The sequence below is a fragment of the Siniperca chuatsi genome, linkage group LG14, assembly GCF_020085105.1.
Source record: "Siniperca chuatsi isolate FFG_IHB_CAS linkage group LG14, ASM2008510v1, whole genome shotgun sequence".
In the NCBI taxonomy this organism is placed as follows: Eukaryota; Metazoa; Chordata; class Actinopteri; order Centrarchiformes; family Sinipercidae; genus Siniperca; species Siniperca chuatsi.
This window is the reverse complement of record NC_058055.1, coordinates 13,541,328-13,559,256: the sequence shown is the minus strand read 5'-3', so window position 1 is coordinate 13,559,256 and position 17,929 is coordinate 13,541,328. Positions and strand designations below refer to the sequence as shown.

The 17,929-nt window shown below is 38.8% G+C and overlaps 1 protein-coding gene across 6 annotated transcripts in view; it reads left to right on the top strand.

Moving 5' to 3' along the window:
• Positions 1-17,929, top strand: part of cadm2a (cell adhesion molecule 2a) — a 215,382-nt gene that overhangs the window by 178,518 nt on the left and 18,935 nt on the right. For 4 of the 6 annotated variants that reach the window (XM_044222356.1, XM_044222355.1, XM_044222360.1 and 1 more), the window contains 5 exons: positions 583-720; positions 11,991-12,152; positions 12,765-12,855; positions 12,963-13,141; positions 17,073-17,186. In XM_044222356.1, the coding sequence (XP_044078291.1) occupies positions 583-720; positions 11,991-12,152; positions 12,765-12,855; positions 12,963-13,141; positions 17,073-17,186 (684 nt within the window). Of the gene's footprint in view, positions 1-582; positions 721-11,990; positions 12,153-12,764; positions 12,856-12,962; positions 13,142-13,725; positions 13,866-17,072; positions 17,187-17,929 lie in introns of those variants that run through there. The other 2 variants (XM_044222361.1, XM_044222357.1) reach the window with 2 other exon arrangements.

Below are 17,929 nucleotides of genomic sequence, written 5' to 3'. Positions count from 1 at the left end.
TAATCAACTTACACCTTGTGCTATTTAGCCATAAAGATATTTATGGTTTTCTGTTGTCATAGATACTATTTGTTAGTAGAAAAAGTAGAAAACTGAAGACACCAAGGTCTGTAGAGTACCCAGAGAAACCTGGACATTTGTTCTGGGAAATACATTTCTGTTGAATTTGTTTAATGTAATTTTTAAATTCTGTGAGCATCACAAAAAAACTATTCACCTCTATTGTATTTGAGTTGAGGCAGAGACAGATATCAGAGAATCAACACTATCTGCATGGCTACCACTAGATGTATGTGAGAAAATATGTTTCTTTGTAATTTGGGTGAACCGACCCTTAAAGAAGGGGATGGCCCAGTGGTTAGGGAGGCCATCCCCTGATGTGTCAGCAAGAATCCTCCCTGATGTGTTCTCGAGCAGGACACTGCTCAGGGATGCTGCTCTGTAGTCTGCTCTCTAATCTCCCTGCAGGAGCGCGAGCTGGAGGAGAATTTCCAGTAAGGCATAGTAATATTATTGTTGCATAATGACTTACCGCTGTGTGTGAATTAGTTCCATCGCTGTGATTTCCATTCCATCCTTCAGGTGTGCCAGAGAAGCCGGAGATCGATGGCCTGACAAAGCCTGCCATGGAGGGAGACCACATCACTCTGACCTGCATCACTCAGGGCAGCAAGCCCGCCGCTGACCTCCGCTGGTTCAGGAATGAAAAGGAGGTCAAAGGTATGTAACATTTATTGCATTTACATCTGCATCACTGCTATGGCTAAACAGACTGTGAAACATAGGGTAGTCAAGGGTTTCAGAATGAGAGTTATGGTCAATGAAAACACATTTTTAGGGGAAATTCCGATAAAATTATCCCTTATTCTATAACCAGGCATGGGAACGCTTGCTTTTCTATTTACTGAAAACAGGCTGATTGTAGGCTTGTTTTTGACATTATGAAGTTGGGCACCTTTCATCATTTAGGTTTTGCTATTTCAAAACATGGCAAATCTATTTTTATAGGCAAAATCAAAGATGTTCCTGATTAATTAGACTAAATATTTGTTATTGATAGCATTTTATCAATGAAGCAATTTCTGACTTACTATAGTTTTAAAAGGACAAAGATAATCATTCTGTGCTATTATTGATGTTGTTACAGTAATAATTATTTACTTATTGACTGATATTTCTACTTTCCCTTTGCTGCTCAATTAGGCCCACAGCTTTAAATGTTCTCTTTGGAGAGTCATCCGTGTCTCCACTGTGTTGTCAGATATTAAAAAATATTGATTATCACATTTCAGCATGGCTAGGACGGACCTTTGTAATAAACAAACATACCACAAATGTGCCAGAAATTACAAATGTTTTTTTTTTAAATGGGCAGAAGGTCTTTTTCATAAAACTGGCACCATGAAACTGCTGCGGTGGATGTGTCAACAGTGTATTTTTGTTCCGAACAAGTTGTTTCTAATAGAGCAGATTCAGCATGTGTCCTCTGGCCTGAGACCGAGACATTAACCTCTCTTGTTATCAGAGAGCTGTTCTAAATCACACTGACTGGACTACACACCTCATTTCCACCCTGCTCTGTTGTAGTTGATGAACCATTCGCTTTGTAATTGTTTGAACGGTGGAGAGAGACCAAAAGACAGAAAGAATGAGAGAGAATATTGAAGAAAAGAGAGATAGAGACATGAAATGATGAAATTAGGTTTTTGGAAGAGAGAAACAAATGCAGTTATGTAACAAATAAAATGCAGACCCCGGTGGGACAGACTGTCACAGATCACCAGCACAGTTGCAGAACTTTTACAAAGGTTTCTCTCTTGTTTCAAAAAGCAGATTAAAGGCAGATAACAAAATGCAAATCACCTTTTTCTAATTTAAATGGCTGCAAGTGTAAACAAAGAGATAGGATTGAGAATCACAATTTTACTTTTTTTTTTTGAAGAACTGCCAAAAAACAAAGCAGGTTTGGAAAGAACCTTTCAAAATCAAAAAAATGGATCACTGAAACTCAGTAGTGAGAATAACAAGCAGCCAGGTGTTGCACATCCTAAATGCCCAATTAAATGTACTAAAATGTAAAGTGAAATCGCATTTGGGATGCAAAATACACCACAGACACTTCCCTGCTTATACAAAGGATTAATAAACCACAAAAATCATTTTTGTCAAAGCATGCATGACTTTAGCTTATTAACTTTGCATTTTAATACTTTCTCTTTATGCTATCAGTTTTTTTGGCTTCTCTGGTATCACCGACAACAGACTAGGTCTGTCTTCTGTCTGGCACACATTTATTCCTGTTCTTAAATGAATGTACAATGTGTATTTTATGTATAGTATTTTAAATAACTTTTGCAACACAAGTTTCTACTACAATAGGCACACCTTAACAATTGTGAACTGGTAACTGAGAGGTTTTTTCTTCCCCAAATAGCACTGAACCAGCATGCTAACTGTTAATAGTCTTCCTATCCTTGTGCTCATTAACTGACAAAACCTCATGTGTTTTCACATCATTCATTAAAATTAAACATGTTACTCTCTATAACCAGCATCACACTTTTATGTCCTGTAAACAATAATCTTTTTTTTTTTTTTTTTTTTTTTTTTTTTTACAGTTTTGTAATCTAATCAGCATGTTTTTGGAAAGTATTATAGTAGGTTGTCACTCCACTTTATATTTCCTCTTGTTTCCCTTCTAAAGAACATGAAGCTTATAGAAACAGAATATACACTAATTAGCAGAGTGAGTATTTTTCCTTACAGGCTTATCGTGTCTCTACGGGCGATTATTGCTTCTCCCAGTGGCCCACTACTGAGAGAAAAGCTCCCTGTAAAGCAAATAGAAACATAGCCAGGACATAATGTTCTTTTAATTTACCACAGAAAGTTAACAGGTAGTCAGAGATATCCTTGGTGGTTTGAAGTGAAGGTAGTCCCAAGCGGATGCTTTCTTATTAAGGTCAGGTGCTATTATTCTCTCCTCAACTTGGCGCACGACTATCTTTAATTTGGGCCTTGTACAATTTTATATCAGTATATTATTCACTGTGACAAGGTTGTAGTTCTTTACCCAGAAAGGACACGAATAGTGTGTTCAGGTTCGCCCTTCTGTGTAAATGCATTCTGTAATTCATGTGCCTTACAACACTTAAGATTGTTGAAACTAATAATATAGGAGGCAGTTTATATATATATATATATATATATATATATATAATATATATATATATATATATATATAGTATATGTAAAGAAATCAAAAAGAACATCAGCATTACATAGTAATTTTTCTCTTTTTAGAAGAAATCTTGTCCCAGAACAGAAAGCAGAACCTTGATACTTTATACAAATGTCAGATTAGAAGATTCTTGTCAGATCTGCTATTGGACTCGTCAAGAATTTCGATCACAGCTTCGGCCCTCACTGAATTCACTGAAAAGCTCTCTCAGTGTCTGCCATTACACCCTTTCTACCCAAGCTTAAGCCCAGACAGCTCAGCCTGCTATCTCGCATTAGGGTTTCCCAGGGTCCAGATAAGCAAGCAGATAAGCCCAAATCAATGCTGGTTTTCCACACAGTTTTAAGCAGGTATCATGGTATCTTTCCATTTAATTGACTGTAGTTGGGAGATGATATTGAATCTATGTCATCACGTTTATTCGGACTTCCTCAGAACATCCTCTATGCTAAAAAAGCTACGTTAATCTCACACACTGACTCTGGACAGAGTGAAGACAAATTCCCAATCTGCTTTTTAACACCACAAAAGGTCACCTCTAATCAAACCAAATCCATGAATTTTTATATACATTTTTCCCTTAGTGGCTAGCTAAACTTGTTACCATTATCTTTTTATTATATCCATAGAAATAATATATTCACTTAGAAAAGTATGTATAAATGCCGAAACGCCTGCTGGTTTCAAAGTGAAGGAAACATTGATCCATTAATACCCTGTCTTTCCTGACAAATATGTGTCTGTTTTTAATTAGCAGTACATTTCTCAGTGTGATGCTTTTGTCAGATGTATTCAGAACAAATTTAGTTCAAGAAAAAAAGTCTATTCTCGAGATTGACACACACACTTACACATTTAGTTCTTCTATGTCACACCATAAATGCATTTCTGCCACTAATTGGTCCACTTTGTTGTAGTAATAAGAAGGTGTGAATTATTGTCTGGATACAGCCATTCTGACTTGTTATATATGACACCAATGAAGAGTTTATTTGTGTGTAAATGTACAGGCAGCTGCGTGTTACATTTAAATGGGGAAAGCGAAACTAACCCAGCAAGCCACTCACACTGGCAGTCTGACCTTCTTTCCACATTTAAAACTGACTAAATAAAGGAACATGAACGCAAGCAAAAACAAAGGGCAACATTTTTATACACAATGTATGTATGCATGTGTAGGTGTGTGTGTGTGTGTGTGTGAGAGTGCACTTGAAGTGTTCATCATTCTGACAGAATCAGGGTGTGTTCAATGTGAAAAGCCATCTGATTGTGGGCGACCATGCTGGGAATAAATGACAATTGTGACATATTGGTGTGGGATCTGGGGGAATAGAGAAGATTATATTACCGGCAGAGCCACTGAAGCAGTCCATCACCCATTCGCATGCAGTTAACGGACACCCTATGCTAAGTGTGTTCGTGTGTGTATCTGCGTATATGAGTGTGTCTGCGTGAGCGAAACAGACAGATGGAGCAGACAGCCTGCATGTAAGGACATAAGCTTGTGTGTGTGGAACGGAATCCAATATTCTTATTTCTGTCTCTTTGTCCCTCAGATCCCCTCAGTCCCCACCCAGTAATGATATATTTCTATCTCAGTTACACACCGTAACCTAGAGAGACCTCTGCCAATATCACCACATGTAGCGCTTGTTTACACACCACTGAACCAGAGGGAGCTGTGTGGAGACCAAGCAAGGCAAAGATGAAATGAATATTTATTTCAAATAAGGGTGGGGATGTTCGCTATCGGACTAGTATTATCATATTCTCTGACCTAAACTGTAGAGGTTATTGCTTCATCATGTTACGTGATAACTCTATTCCAAGGGGGCTTAAGGAAAGAAACACAAAGATTTGATTCAAATTCGCTTGCAGTCACATACCTATTCTGTTGTCAAACTTGTTAGTCAAGGACAAGGAACTATTACTGCATACATACCTCGCACTATTGTAGGTCGTTGTCTGCTGACTTTTCAATACGCTATCTCTCAAGTCTGCCTGTTCACTGAAGAGCTGAACAGTGGCTCGACTACTGTGAGTGAGAACAGAATAAGGTTGCCATCATTATTCTAAGGTTTGCTCTGGAAAGAGCTATTGAGGAAAGTGAATAAGGCAATACCTCCAGAGAGGATGATGTTGAAGTGGATGAGACTGCTGGTGACATTGTGAACACTACAATAAGAATTGAGTTCAGGAATTTAAAGAAGTTTTCTAGTTAAAAGAAAATACATTTTCAGTCATTTCAGCAGTGTTAGACAACCTAGCACACTACTTAAAAAGTCTGTGTTGGGACTACATTTATACTATCCAGCTCCCTGGGGTGGAGTGGATCAATGACCATTAAAGATATAATTTCAAGATGGCTCCTGCAAGTCACAGTGGCATGTATAAAAGATGCCCAAGTTACACACACAAAAAACACATATTCACCCTCACTGTCCTGTACATGTGCAGCACAAACAAATTACTTGCATGCATGCACACACGTACTGTACAAGCACATGCCTGAAATGAGATCTGTGGAAATCTATTAGATTGGTATAATAATTAACATCAAGGCACTGGGCTCAGATGAGGTAAAGCTCTCTGTTTTTTTGTTGTCTTATGTATTTTTGTAGCATCACAACATTAAGTTAAATAATTCAGTTTATTAGCTAGAATGAAGAGCAGAAATATCTTGAGCACAAATATATCTTCCTCTACTTTATTTCTTTCTTTAAACATGTATCACCTTGATTAAATATGCCCATGTAGAGGTGTATCTCACTTTTCTTCTGTCTCTGGCATCATTAGAGTGTGTGATCAGGTTAAAAGATTTAGACTTGAGCACTGTAGCGAAAGAAGAGGAGGTCAGGTTGCTACACCCACTGTCTATGCCCATTAAGAGCAACATCCTGGAGGTGGAGCACCTGTCCAGTTTTAAATGCCAAGGCACAGAGACCGACCGGACCTCTTCTTTTGAGGGCCAGTGAAAAACCGTCTTCGTGGATCCACAGTAGAAACTTCTTCGCTGTGAATGCTCAGGAAGTTTCATGTCAGAAAGGACATTATGATACGGGTCTACCAGGCACTGATAGAAACTCGTCTAACATTTAACAGTGCTCTGTGGTTGTAGTCACCTGTCAGTTAAGCGCAGAATCGAGCAGGTAAGACAGGTCAGACAGGGGAGGATGCTTACAGGCTGCCAACAGGTCCCTGAAATCTGCACAGCAGCCAGAATAAGTGAAAAGATGGTGGAGGGCACAATATATCATCTCCACACCTCACTGGAGCTGGAGCCTGCTGTGTATTAATGCTCTTGTTTTAAAGTTTAGTCACCTATTGCTGTGCAGCTCATCTGACAGGAAAATGAAAGCACACAGATTAGGTACTTACAGTATATAATATTTTTATTTCTGTTTGCATAATGATTTTTATTGTATTTAAATTTGTGTTTTGTACTACTATATATTTTGATTATCCTTGCCCTCAACCACAGATGATTTTACATTGTTCTTGCTTGAGCAAATTGTTTTAAATCTCAGATGGGATGCAGTTCAGGGTATGCTGAGTCCGCCCTCGGACCCCTGCTGCCAGGATTACTCAGCTCTGTCGCTGTTGTTGATGATTCCACCCCCACCCCAGCAGTCCTCCTCTGTCTTTCTTGTCTGTCCCTTCATCTTCTTTTCTTGTGTCGTCCCTCTCTCCTGTGAAATGGCATGAAAGGGTCAGATTCTCACATTTTTACGCCTGTCATTTCCATTTCTAATCCTCCAAGGCTCTGGCTTGGCTCACTCCAACGATGCGGAGCTCTGAGCACCCACCCACAGAACAGCGTGCCGCAGTCACAGCCAAATACTGCCAGGCTTTTTGTTAAGGAGAGGTACCACAGGTGAATATGGTAGGATGGTATTCATTTTGACTATTTGAAAAAACACAGTGACAGAGATCTTTTTTTCTACATGTTGAGTTTACCAATAATGATCAAGTAAATCATGTGTAAAAACTGTATAGATTTATACCTTGGTAAATCTGTCAGTTTATAGCTGTTTGGCCATTATAAATAAGCTATTTTACTGATTGTGAGCTAGTAATTAAAAAACAAACAAAACAAAATAAGTTGTTCCTTTTTGTCCCTCCCTGCCAGTGCCAACATCCAATACAAGTATATGGACTCACATATGCAACACATAAAATCCATGGCAAGCTTTTATATTTTCCCGCTCTTTCATTTGGTAGCTAATTTTCTGACCAAATCAAAATCAACCCAAAAAACACTGTAGCTTAAAAAAAACTATTCTAACAACGAAAACAGCAATTTAGCTGATGAGAGACATGTAATAATAATAATATAATAATAACAGTATAATGTGAGCGGGCTGTTTTAGACACTACACGTGGGGTTGCTGGCTGCACTTAAAATATATATACATATTCATAATGACAGGCCCAAGAGCTTAAAGGAGATGCATTTTTTAGCTTGCTTGCCATTTAAATTGAAAGTATCATGAAGAGAATTCAAGCTGGGTTTGCTACTTTTATATAGAAAAAACATATGATTATGTACATGTTATGAGGCCTCTATCATGAAGTAGTTTAATAACTCACTCTTAATATTTTATGATATTGATTTGAGTGTTTTATTCTGAATCACAAAGAAGCGCTGCAAACTAAAAGAACACTTGTCCCCATTTAAGACTCCATGTTTCACTATTTTTTCCAATACAATTTGATGAGTACTGATAGAAATACTGCAGCGTGTATTTCTTCCACAGAGAAAGCAAGAGTCACCAACGATGGCTGAACCTGCTCACCATCTTTGCTCATTCAAGCAGATGAAGAAGACATTTGCTCTCAATCAAGTTACACAATTTCTGGATAGAAAGATTTCAAACAATCCTCCAGCAATTCTGGGTGTTATTTTTGCCCAACATTATGCACCATAAAGCCACCATCATGTGAAGTTGCCAGTGGCAGCTTAAAGTAACTCAGTAGCTGCTATATAACATAATTTTTGATCAGTTCCAACAATAACTGTCTTGATAGGGCAAATATTTTTACAGATCAGGTGTGATCACCAAACAGCGTATGTGTGGTATGAGACTGGTCAGATGAGCTTTTTGATTGACAAGCGTGAGCTTTAATGGCAGCTCAATGTCAGCTGCTCCTTTCAGCTGCACTTAAAATGTGATAAGATATTTATAGACCAATTATACCTACTCTCACCCACACACATGCACACACATACACACACACACAACAGTGCAGAAGCCAACAGAGTGGCTGCAGATTGACGCACTTTAACAACGTGGGACTACTTGCTGTTAGACAACTGTTATTATGTTCTTAAAGTAAATCTTAGAAGCCTTTGGACCAAAAAATGATATTAATGAACTCGAACTTTGTGTGAGCGCGTAAGTTTTTGTAGTACTCTTATCCTGAATCACGCAGAGGCAATCAGAGTCCATTCAAATCACAATGAGTCAAGAATCCAAATGGGTCTACACTTAAATAACACAGCAGAATTATATAGAAAGTGAGTTTCTCGATCTCTCCAATAGTGTTGTTTTAGTTTGAAGCGCATTTACAGTCAGGAACCTCTTAGATAGAAATATTATGAACAAACTTTGAGAAGTTATCTTGTGTTTTTTGCTGAAAGCCAACCTATAATAATAAATAGAGGAGTTTAAGTACAGACAGAACATTATGTTAGTTGCTACAGGGCCATCGCTGAGTGCCTATCACATTGATTGAAGTGCTTAAATTCTGGTCTTGAACAGCATAACATATGAGCACAATCAAACTGCACAATTCAAGATGATTTATTCAGTTTATTCAGACAAAGCCATTATAATATTTTGAATTGACTTTTTTTAAATGAAAAAAACACTAAAAGTTATAATCCTCTTTTCAGATGGACTGCTAAGACAAAAATATAGACAAATTAGAAACAGCTGTCTGGTAAAAAAAAAAAGTAACATAACCCTTTTGAAATGGAGTGATTTTATTTTCCAGATAAGTCAGTGTGTAATTGAAATTTGATGATAATTTTCAAATTCAGCCACCTGATTGACTAAATGTACTATTAGCTATTCACCAAAGAAAATGCATTTCATGAAACCTAATAGGACTCATCTCATATATCATCGTGTCAGTTGAATTAAATCATCAGTGTCCAACTACTCATTAACCCCAATACTAATCTCAACAATAACGTACAAATATTAACAGGTGAATAGAGAAAACAGACAAAAAGACTGTTTTGAAAACAGTATATCTGTGGAAGGAACCTTCTAGCGCTGCAGACAGAAAGACAAGTTTAACTCATGGAGAGACAAAGAGGCAAGGAGAAGCAGTCTATGAGGACGTGGAATAACTAATAGAAATAGTAGAAGAACGTTTGCATCTTCTAAAGCATGTCATGATATTAGATATTCTATGTCCTCTCTCTCCAGCCCTCCATTCTTTTCCACTCTCCTTTGTCTCCTGCACTTTCTTCTTTGTGAAGAAATCCAGCCATTTTCCCTCTCTCCTGTTGTCTGGGTGGATGTTGCTAACACTGCAGACCTGTCAGTCATTCATCTCTGGGGGAGGCGGGCTCATTGCTTCACTTGGGGGAAGTGACTGAGTGGAATAGTTGATTGGCAGAATCGAGAGGGAGAGGAGACAGTGGGGTGGAATGCTTAGAAAGTGGAGCAGATGAGCGCAGAGGAGAGAAAGATATGGAGCGTAAACAGTCTCTTTAGGAGATACAAACAAAGGCGGCCAGCATGAGAGAGAGAGACTGTACATTCACTGATGCTTTCTTGAATTTGCTATGATGAAAAATGAAAAAGGGATACAATTTTACAACGCAGTGCGACACCTGAATGCAGAGATAAGCCTGGACAGCTGAATACAGTATAAAAGCTCTTTTGAAAAAAAACCTTGTAGGAGTATGGATGAACATGGTTGATATGGTTTAAAATACTGGCTGCTGGCATGATTTGAGCAGACCAACCACCCCCAGAAGACTTGTTGAACAGATGTGATTGAAAAGCAGAATGCGTTAAAAATACCTGCTTGGAGGTGGATACGTATAAGCAATTAAGCTGTGAAACAGCTAGTAGGTAAAAGCAAATCTGCCGGTGGTGAGTTGTGACTGTTGGCTTAAGTGTTTGGTCTGGAAGAGGATGGCCACTTGCATTACATAATGCATACTTAACAGTTTCTGAATTAAGGATAACGATCATGTCATATGTGTAGCCTGAGGTGTTGTCAAAAATTGGCAAATATTGTCAAATGTCATCTGTTACCTGAACAGAGCCACAGCTCTTAAATTAATTAGGGATGAATTTGTGCAGGATCACTTTAGAGGACACTAAAGTTTCCCAAATCCAGAGGGGAATTCTTTCTTCAACTTTATTATTATAGGCTGGTAAAAACAACTTGGAAAGTGTTAAACAGTAAGAATCAGTAAGGTGTTCTTAGGTATCCAAAGAGAATGTCAGTCTAATACTGGATCCGTGTTTCTGTGTGGCACTGGTCATCTGGACAGTGCACAGGGCACCCTGACCAGGTACAGAGTGTCGAGCTCAAGGACAGTTTGACGGGGATGGAGGAAGTCAGTGGTGTGGGAGTCAACTCTGACATTCTAGTTAGAAGGGCCTCTCTACCTACTAGGCCTGATGTTGATTTATTACAAGCCAATAAGATTTCAAGGACACCAATGTGGTGGTCAAAAATTGGTGTCATGAGGGCTGGTCACAAAACTTTAATCAAACACATTTGGCTTATCTGAAGCCTATATCACTGGGGAGGCATATGAAGCAAAAAGTGGAATGATGTGATTAAGGAGCAAGCCAAATTTCAGGACATCATGTAGATAATTTGAGGATGCTGGGTTCTCTAATGCCTTGGCAATGATTGGGGTGTTGATGGGCATAGAGAAGTGGATCAGCTGTTTGGTTGGGATAACAAGGCAGGTGTTGCAGGGATAGCTGTGAGAACATGTTGTACAGATGGAGAGGACTGTGGCATAATGATACTTTGCAACAAGGTTGATTGAAGTTATTGCCAAACGTATGATTGGTCCTGGTATTGTTTTTGTCCCAATGAGAACATGGAACATGGTTGTCAGGTAGAAGGACTGGAGGGAGAGGTAGAAGTTAAGTGCCTGAAACTGTTTGGTAAGATTTAGACATTGTGTGGGAACAGTGAAGCCCAGGAAGCCACAGACAGAGATGGTAGGTGAGGTCAGAAGTGGTTAAAAAGGCCTATGGTATACATATACACATTACATTACAAGAGTCCCAACCTAGAGGTGAGGCAGGTGGATTTTGTTAAGAGCCCTGAGTGGAATTGGATGTTTCCTCTAGAGATGCCAAAGCAGCATTCAGGCAGATATGTGATGTGAGCTGGACTTTTTTGCTCATTTGTGTGTTTGATTGTTCCTTCTTTTGTGTGTGTTTCTTTTTGCGTTTTTTCAATGCGGAATCTTTACAGGAATAATGGTATGCATAATTCTCCCAAAATTCCCAAGAACTATGATGAAGATATAACCAGTATCAGTGTAAAGATACTGTGAAATTTCCATTTAGGTGCTTGTTGCATTGCATGATAAGCCCTTGTCTATATATGGATAGAAGACCCTGGTGGAGTCTGGCTGTGGTTGTAAAGCAGGGCTTAACCGAACTGTTGAACACAGGGGCATCATGTTGGTGTGTGGCCATCACACCTTGCAAGATAAATGTGCTGCATCTGTGACGGTATGCAACTCTCTCCAAAGGTGCCAAAGAGGTGAATGCAAGTGGGAAGACATTTACAGTACGGAGCTCTCTGCAGCTGCACGTGGACAGAAATGATGATGGAGTGGCCTACACCTGTAAAGTGGACCATGTGGCACTCACACAGACACCACAGCAGGCCACTGAAGTACTGGAGGTCCACTGTGAGTGTTCACACAGGGACATGCATACACTCAAACACGCACATGGAGTGTACACGTGGACAAAAATACATGAAAGAGGAAGTAACTAAATCGCCTTTGCAGTGGAGTTTTTACGAATCCTGTTGGCATTCAACCTGTTTATAATTCCGTTATTTCACAGTTGAAGAATCTTTTTTTCTGTGTTTCCATTATTTACAGTTTCCATTACATTTATAGTACATGTGTTTTCATCATACAATATCAAGCTGGTCTGAAGGAGGAGAAAAAAATGATTGTCCATGAAAATCTCCATGTGCTCATGATAATATTGTTATAATGACATATCATGAATCACAATTATATTTTGTGTGATATTTTATTTTAAAATAAACTGTCACAGGGAGACATCTTAGATAATTATATTTCAATTATATTTTGAAAATTATAGTATTTTCTTCAAGGAAAACTCAATGGGATGAACTATTTTTGTCTCATGCCTTTTTACCATTTGATGTTGAATAGTAAATTGTTACATCATAACACAATATCAAGATAATCATGGGATAGTTATGTTAATATAAATGTATTCCATATCGTCTACCCCTCACTTCGAGCCATCTCTTTCTGTCCTAGATGCTCCTCGTGTGGAGATCATCCACTCCCTTGCAGTCCCTCAGGAGGGTCAGTACTTAAAGCTGGAATGTGTGTCCAAAGGAAACCCTTCGTAAGTCACTCAAATTCTGTATTAGTTGATGTCACCCTTTTATATAATGCTTCAGACAGGTATATGTAACATGCCTTGTTTCTCTCTCACATCCCCTAACCTCACAGGCCAGATCCTGTGATGTGGACAAAGGACGGGGGTGAACTTCCTGACCTGGACCGGATGATTGTAGAGGGGAGGGAGCTCACCTTCACTTCACTCAACAAGACAGACAATGGCACCTACCGCTGTGAAGCCAGCAACCACCTAGGGACCAGCAATGCTGAATATGTACTCTACGTCTATGGTGAGTTCAGAGGAAAGGCTGATATGTGGGTAATCATATTTCATGTCAACACGTCCAAAAGTAAAGGAATAGAGAGAAATCTTCATCAGTTACTCATTTGACACCACTGACAGATGAAAGACCTGAAAAAGGAATGAGGATACGTTGGACTCCAGTAACGCTACCTATAAATAGTGGAGTGTATGAACCTCATAGACACAAACACCAAACCCCATTCTGCATACTGTATCAGTGCTAAGAGTGATTAGTAGTACCATCTCTCACAGGGAGAATAAGGGACGCCTTTCCTTAAATAAACCTGCGTCCTAGATCCTCCACACACACACACACACACACACACACACACACACCAGGAGGGAAATGTGTAAGGGAGGCAGAATTTAGTGCTGCGTTATCAGGAATATCACCAGGAAGGATAAGTAATTCCTAGTAACACCAGAGGAGGTGGAGGCTAAAGGGACTCAGTGTGGGGAAAAACAGATAGCTTTTCCGTTTCTCCACTGCCTTTTGTCTCTTGGCATTAAGTAATAATGCTTTTTTTTTTTAAACAGAGCAGTGACACATCTCTTTTCCCTCTGTTTTAGGACAGTGTGTGATGAGGGACAAAAAGGCAAGCAGTTCTTATCCAGAGAGATCATAGGACTGGAGGCAAAAGAGAATTTCCCAAAGTGGATCAATAAAATATTACATTATTATTATTACATGCACCCAGGGGGATGTTTCATTTGCTCTCCTATTTAAAAGCAGACCTAATCTGATGAAAAACATGAGAGAATAAGATGCCGATGGCTATGCTTTGCCTGAGCTAGAGTGATTTCTAATATGTTCTTGACTGTCCTTGGTGGGCGTACAGTAATAACCAGATGTGGAGCCAATGAAGGATGCAACCAAGGTTACTATCAATAGTTCATGAAGTGCATTCTGCTGGTCATAGCCAAGGCCACAGCAAAACGTGAAAAGTCAGGAATGTTCAAAAATGTAATTGCTACAATTGCTAAACAACACACACTTTTAGGTACCCCAATTCTGTAATTTAATACATTTAGTCTAGACACTCCACAGTATGAGCCAATGTGTATTTTCTGCATCTTCATGGCTGCAAGGGTCTGTGCGACATAAATGCCGCTACTTGCCCATGTACCCAAGGACTGTACGTGCCGACAACCATGTGTAAACATGCAGACACCCAACGTAGTAAGGGGCAGATACAGTCCAAAAATAAACACAGTTTTGTTTATACCATTGGCTGTCTGCATACACTGATGTGTTCACAAGTTTGTCGGCACAGTCAGAAATCTTGCGGCCATGTGGAAGCAGAACCATGTGCATGTACTGTCCACGCCCCGTAAGGTGCAAAGTTTGTATGCTAGCCAGGGTGGCCTGTTACAAAGCAGTAATCAGGCATATAGCATATTTATTTCTCTAACAAGAGAATGTCATTACACAAATGAGGACATGGACAGTCAAGTGCTTTAATAGATCCATGTATCAAAATAAGAGTGTAAATGTCATATAAATATAATGTCATCTCCTAAATGAAAGGTATTTTTAATGGCTTACAACTTGATCTTCAGATGGCAGTGCTCAGTAGTGTGTGCTGAGTAAAATTAAAATGGGTAAAATCGAGGTGAAGGTAAAATCCCAATGTTATACAACTCAAAATTTTAATAATCTCTAATTTAATAAACTCTAATTAGTAATGCTATCATCATACTATATTTTTGATTTTGTACTCACTCATCCTACACAGTGGCTACTGAGACAAGACAAGAATGTAAAGATATATACTTGCTTCATGTATTTGTATGTACTGTATAAAGACCTTTTTCAACCACCCCAAATGCAGTAATGCCAACATTTACAGTTCTCTTTCTAAGATATGTACTTAAGACAAATCATTTATGTCACATCTGCTACATTTGCATTCAAAGCCACAAAATAGGTCAGCAGTAGTGATACATGCCATTTGATATTTATGATACTTTTTCCTTCAAATTCAAATCTTGTGTGAAGGCTGTGTTAAAGTGGAGAGAGATGTGAAGTTCACAAGCAGAATTCACATACAGATAAGCAGGGGAGAAAATGCGCTGCCTACCCCAGTTAAATAGTTAAAAAAGAGCATTCAGCAGCATAGTGATTAGGGTTACCAAATTGACAGATAAATAATGTAATTATCTCCTTTAATAATTTATTGGTCCACTCAATTAGGTTTATCAGAGCCCTTTATTAGTTAATACGTTATTACGAGCTTTTGCATTTCCTTACCTAATTGCCCCACATGCCTTGGTGCCTGTGTGCACCTAACAATTTCTTGAAATGCCAGCTGAATGTAACAACAATAATAACCAATGCACCTAATGACAGTGATGTTATTAAACTGACAAATTCTACGCCACAAGAAAGGCAATTGGGTATGGGAGGGTCAAATAGTCCTATTCAGATTCATTACTTGTTCTTTTGAAATGGCACCCTGTCTGTTCCTACCCTTCATTAGTGATTAGCACACCTTTTAGCCTTTCACAATTGCCACCATAATTCTTGGAAAATACCTTTTTAATGGTTCCCCTTCAACGAGCGAGACGTTTTCTCTCTTCCCTTTTTCCTGAAGACATGCACTTAGCTGCTTAGTGATTCACGCTCAGGCTAAAATGTCAGCGAGACACGCAGGACAGTTGGCCCTGAGAAAGAGTACCACAGCCAATTAAAAGCCTCTAGCTCACCATAAAAAGCAGAGTGACATAAACATAAAAGCCAAGGTGGTAGTGTAATCTCATTAACTGTCACACAATGTTTCAGTCCCATTTTTCCTGTGTCTTTAACATGTGAGAGTGAGGAACACTGCCTTGGATGAATCACTTTTACCATGATTCTGTAGTGTGAAGTCATGTGTGAAGCATGGTAATGATGGCTTGGCTACCTTTTCCTGAAATCACCTTTCAAATATGGATAATTGGCACAGATCATCTATCAAATTACTGTCTTCATTTGGTGTAATTCAACTTTCTTCTCTTTCATATGTTGAGAGGTTCCCAGTGCAGGATCTATCTTCACAGACATCAGCCAACATTAGCAGATTCTGTTCTCTTGCTACAGAAATGACCCCTACATTCAAAGACACGACATTTTAAATCATAATGACAAGGGAAATATAGAGGATCGGGACTCTAACATAACGTGAAGATGTCAACTTGCAACATTTTTCTTGCATTACACTTAAGTGCATATTGTATCACTCTTTTTAAGATATAGCCACAGGCTACTCCCACCCATCAAGAAAAAGTCTGAATATAGCCCATACCTACTCCTGTCTTTTCCTTAATGAACATGCTTTATTTATGAATTGTAGCCCTCACACTCTATACAGTATCTGCTATACAATTATAACACTAAAGTACATATGAGACGTTCAGCTATTCAACATTGTGTTTGTCTTTTCAAATATGACTCATGTGAACAGTGACCCAAACAGAACCATTAAAAGTCAGTCATATGAGAGGCTTTAATTCGACAGCTACCCAATTTTGAAGTAATAGAGATTGTTTAAGGTTCATAAACTACACAGAAAAAACATTATAAGATATACGATATAAATATATATATCAGTGTTCCATGAAATGCTCCTTTTTGATTTAGTGAGAAAGCCTTGCTGACCCACAAATAAAGATCAGCAATGCTTGAATTAATGTATGTTGTGTAGTGCATCACTTTGCACCAACAGTAATTCATTATTGCATTTTAGAAAGTGTATGTTTTCAAAAATCTTGTGTTTGTGCTTTGAAATGTGTCATAATTTTGCCCTTTTTTGTTTCCCATCAGCCTTAGACCAGTTTGTGTTGCTCTTTTAAAGTATCTAACTAGCCCCATGTGAATTCATTTTTTGTTATTCTTGTATTGTTTTTGTGTATATGTGTCTGTCTGTCCCCTCCACCAGACGTCCCCACAACTCTGCCTCCATCCACCACTCCCCCCCTACATCCCATCCCTCCAGATCCTACTGCTCTATTAGGCACCCACGCCTCAGACCCCACAGTCACTGGCAACAGAGGTACAGTACCGCCCCACACATCTCCACAGCCCCTCAGCATGCTACTGTATATTCCCACTTCCCTGTTACTTCCCTCTGTCCCATTACCTCTCTCTCAGCTGCTTCACTGCCTCAAGCGTCAGTGTTTCTGTCTCATGTGGATGCTGAGACATGGAGACACTGAGAACTGGAAAAATATCTAATGACAAACGTCTTCTTTTTTTTTCTTTTTACCCCTGTAGGACTGTAAACATAAACTGTATGTCTTTTCGATGGACAATGACATTCATTTCCATTGAAGTTTACTTGTTTTGTATTTTTACATTAAGGACATTATTTGACACTCCAGGTCATTGTATTCAAAAAGAGTCTAGCTGTTTAAATACTCCATCCATTGTCCCCTTGGCATTTCAAAGACTTCAGTACTTCTGTGCCCTGAAACCTCAAAGAAGCAAATGTCATGTCCAACTGAAAATGTCTGGCCACTGGAGATGTCTCATCATGACTCCTAATGCTGTATTAAATCTTAGAGAATTCTGACTTGAAAAGCTCTTACCATTGTAGCCACCACATGGACATCTTACCCCTATTTGGTGTTCTTAAAGAATCTATTTCTGAGAGGTATGAATGCTGTTGATATAATCTTTTATAGCATTATAATTATAATACAAAATGAATAATGGGATGTCGTCTATAATAAGGCTGAAAAAGAAACATTAGAGAGGCATAAAATGCTGAGGTATCTCATTCCTGCAGATGCTGAC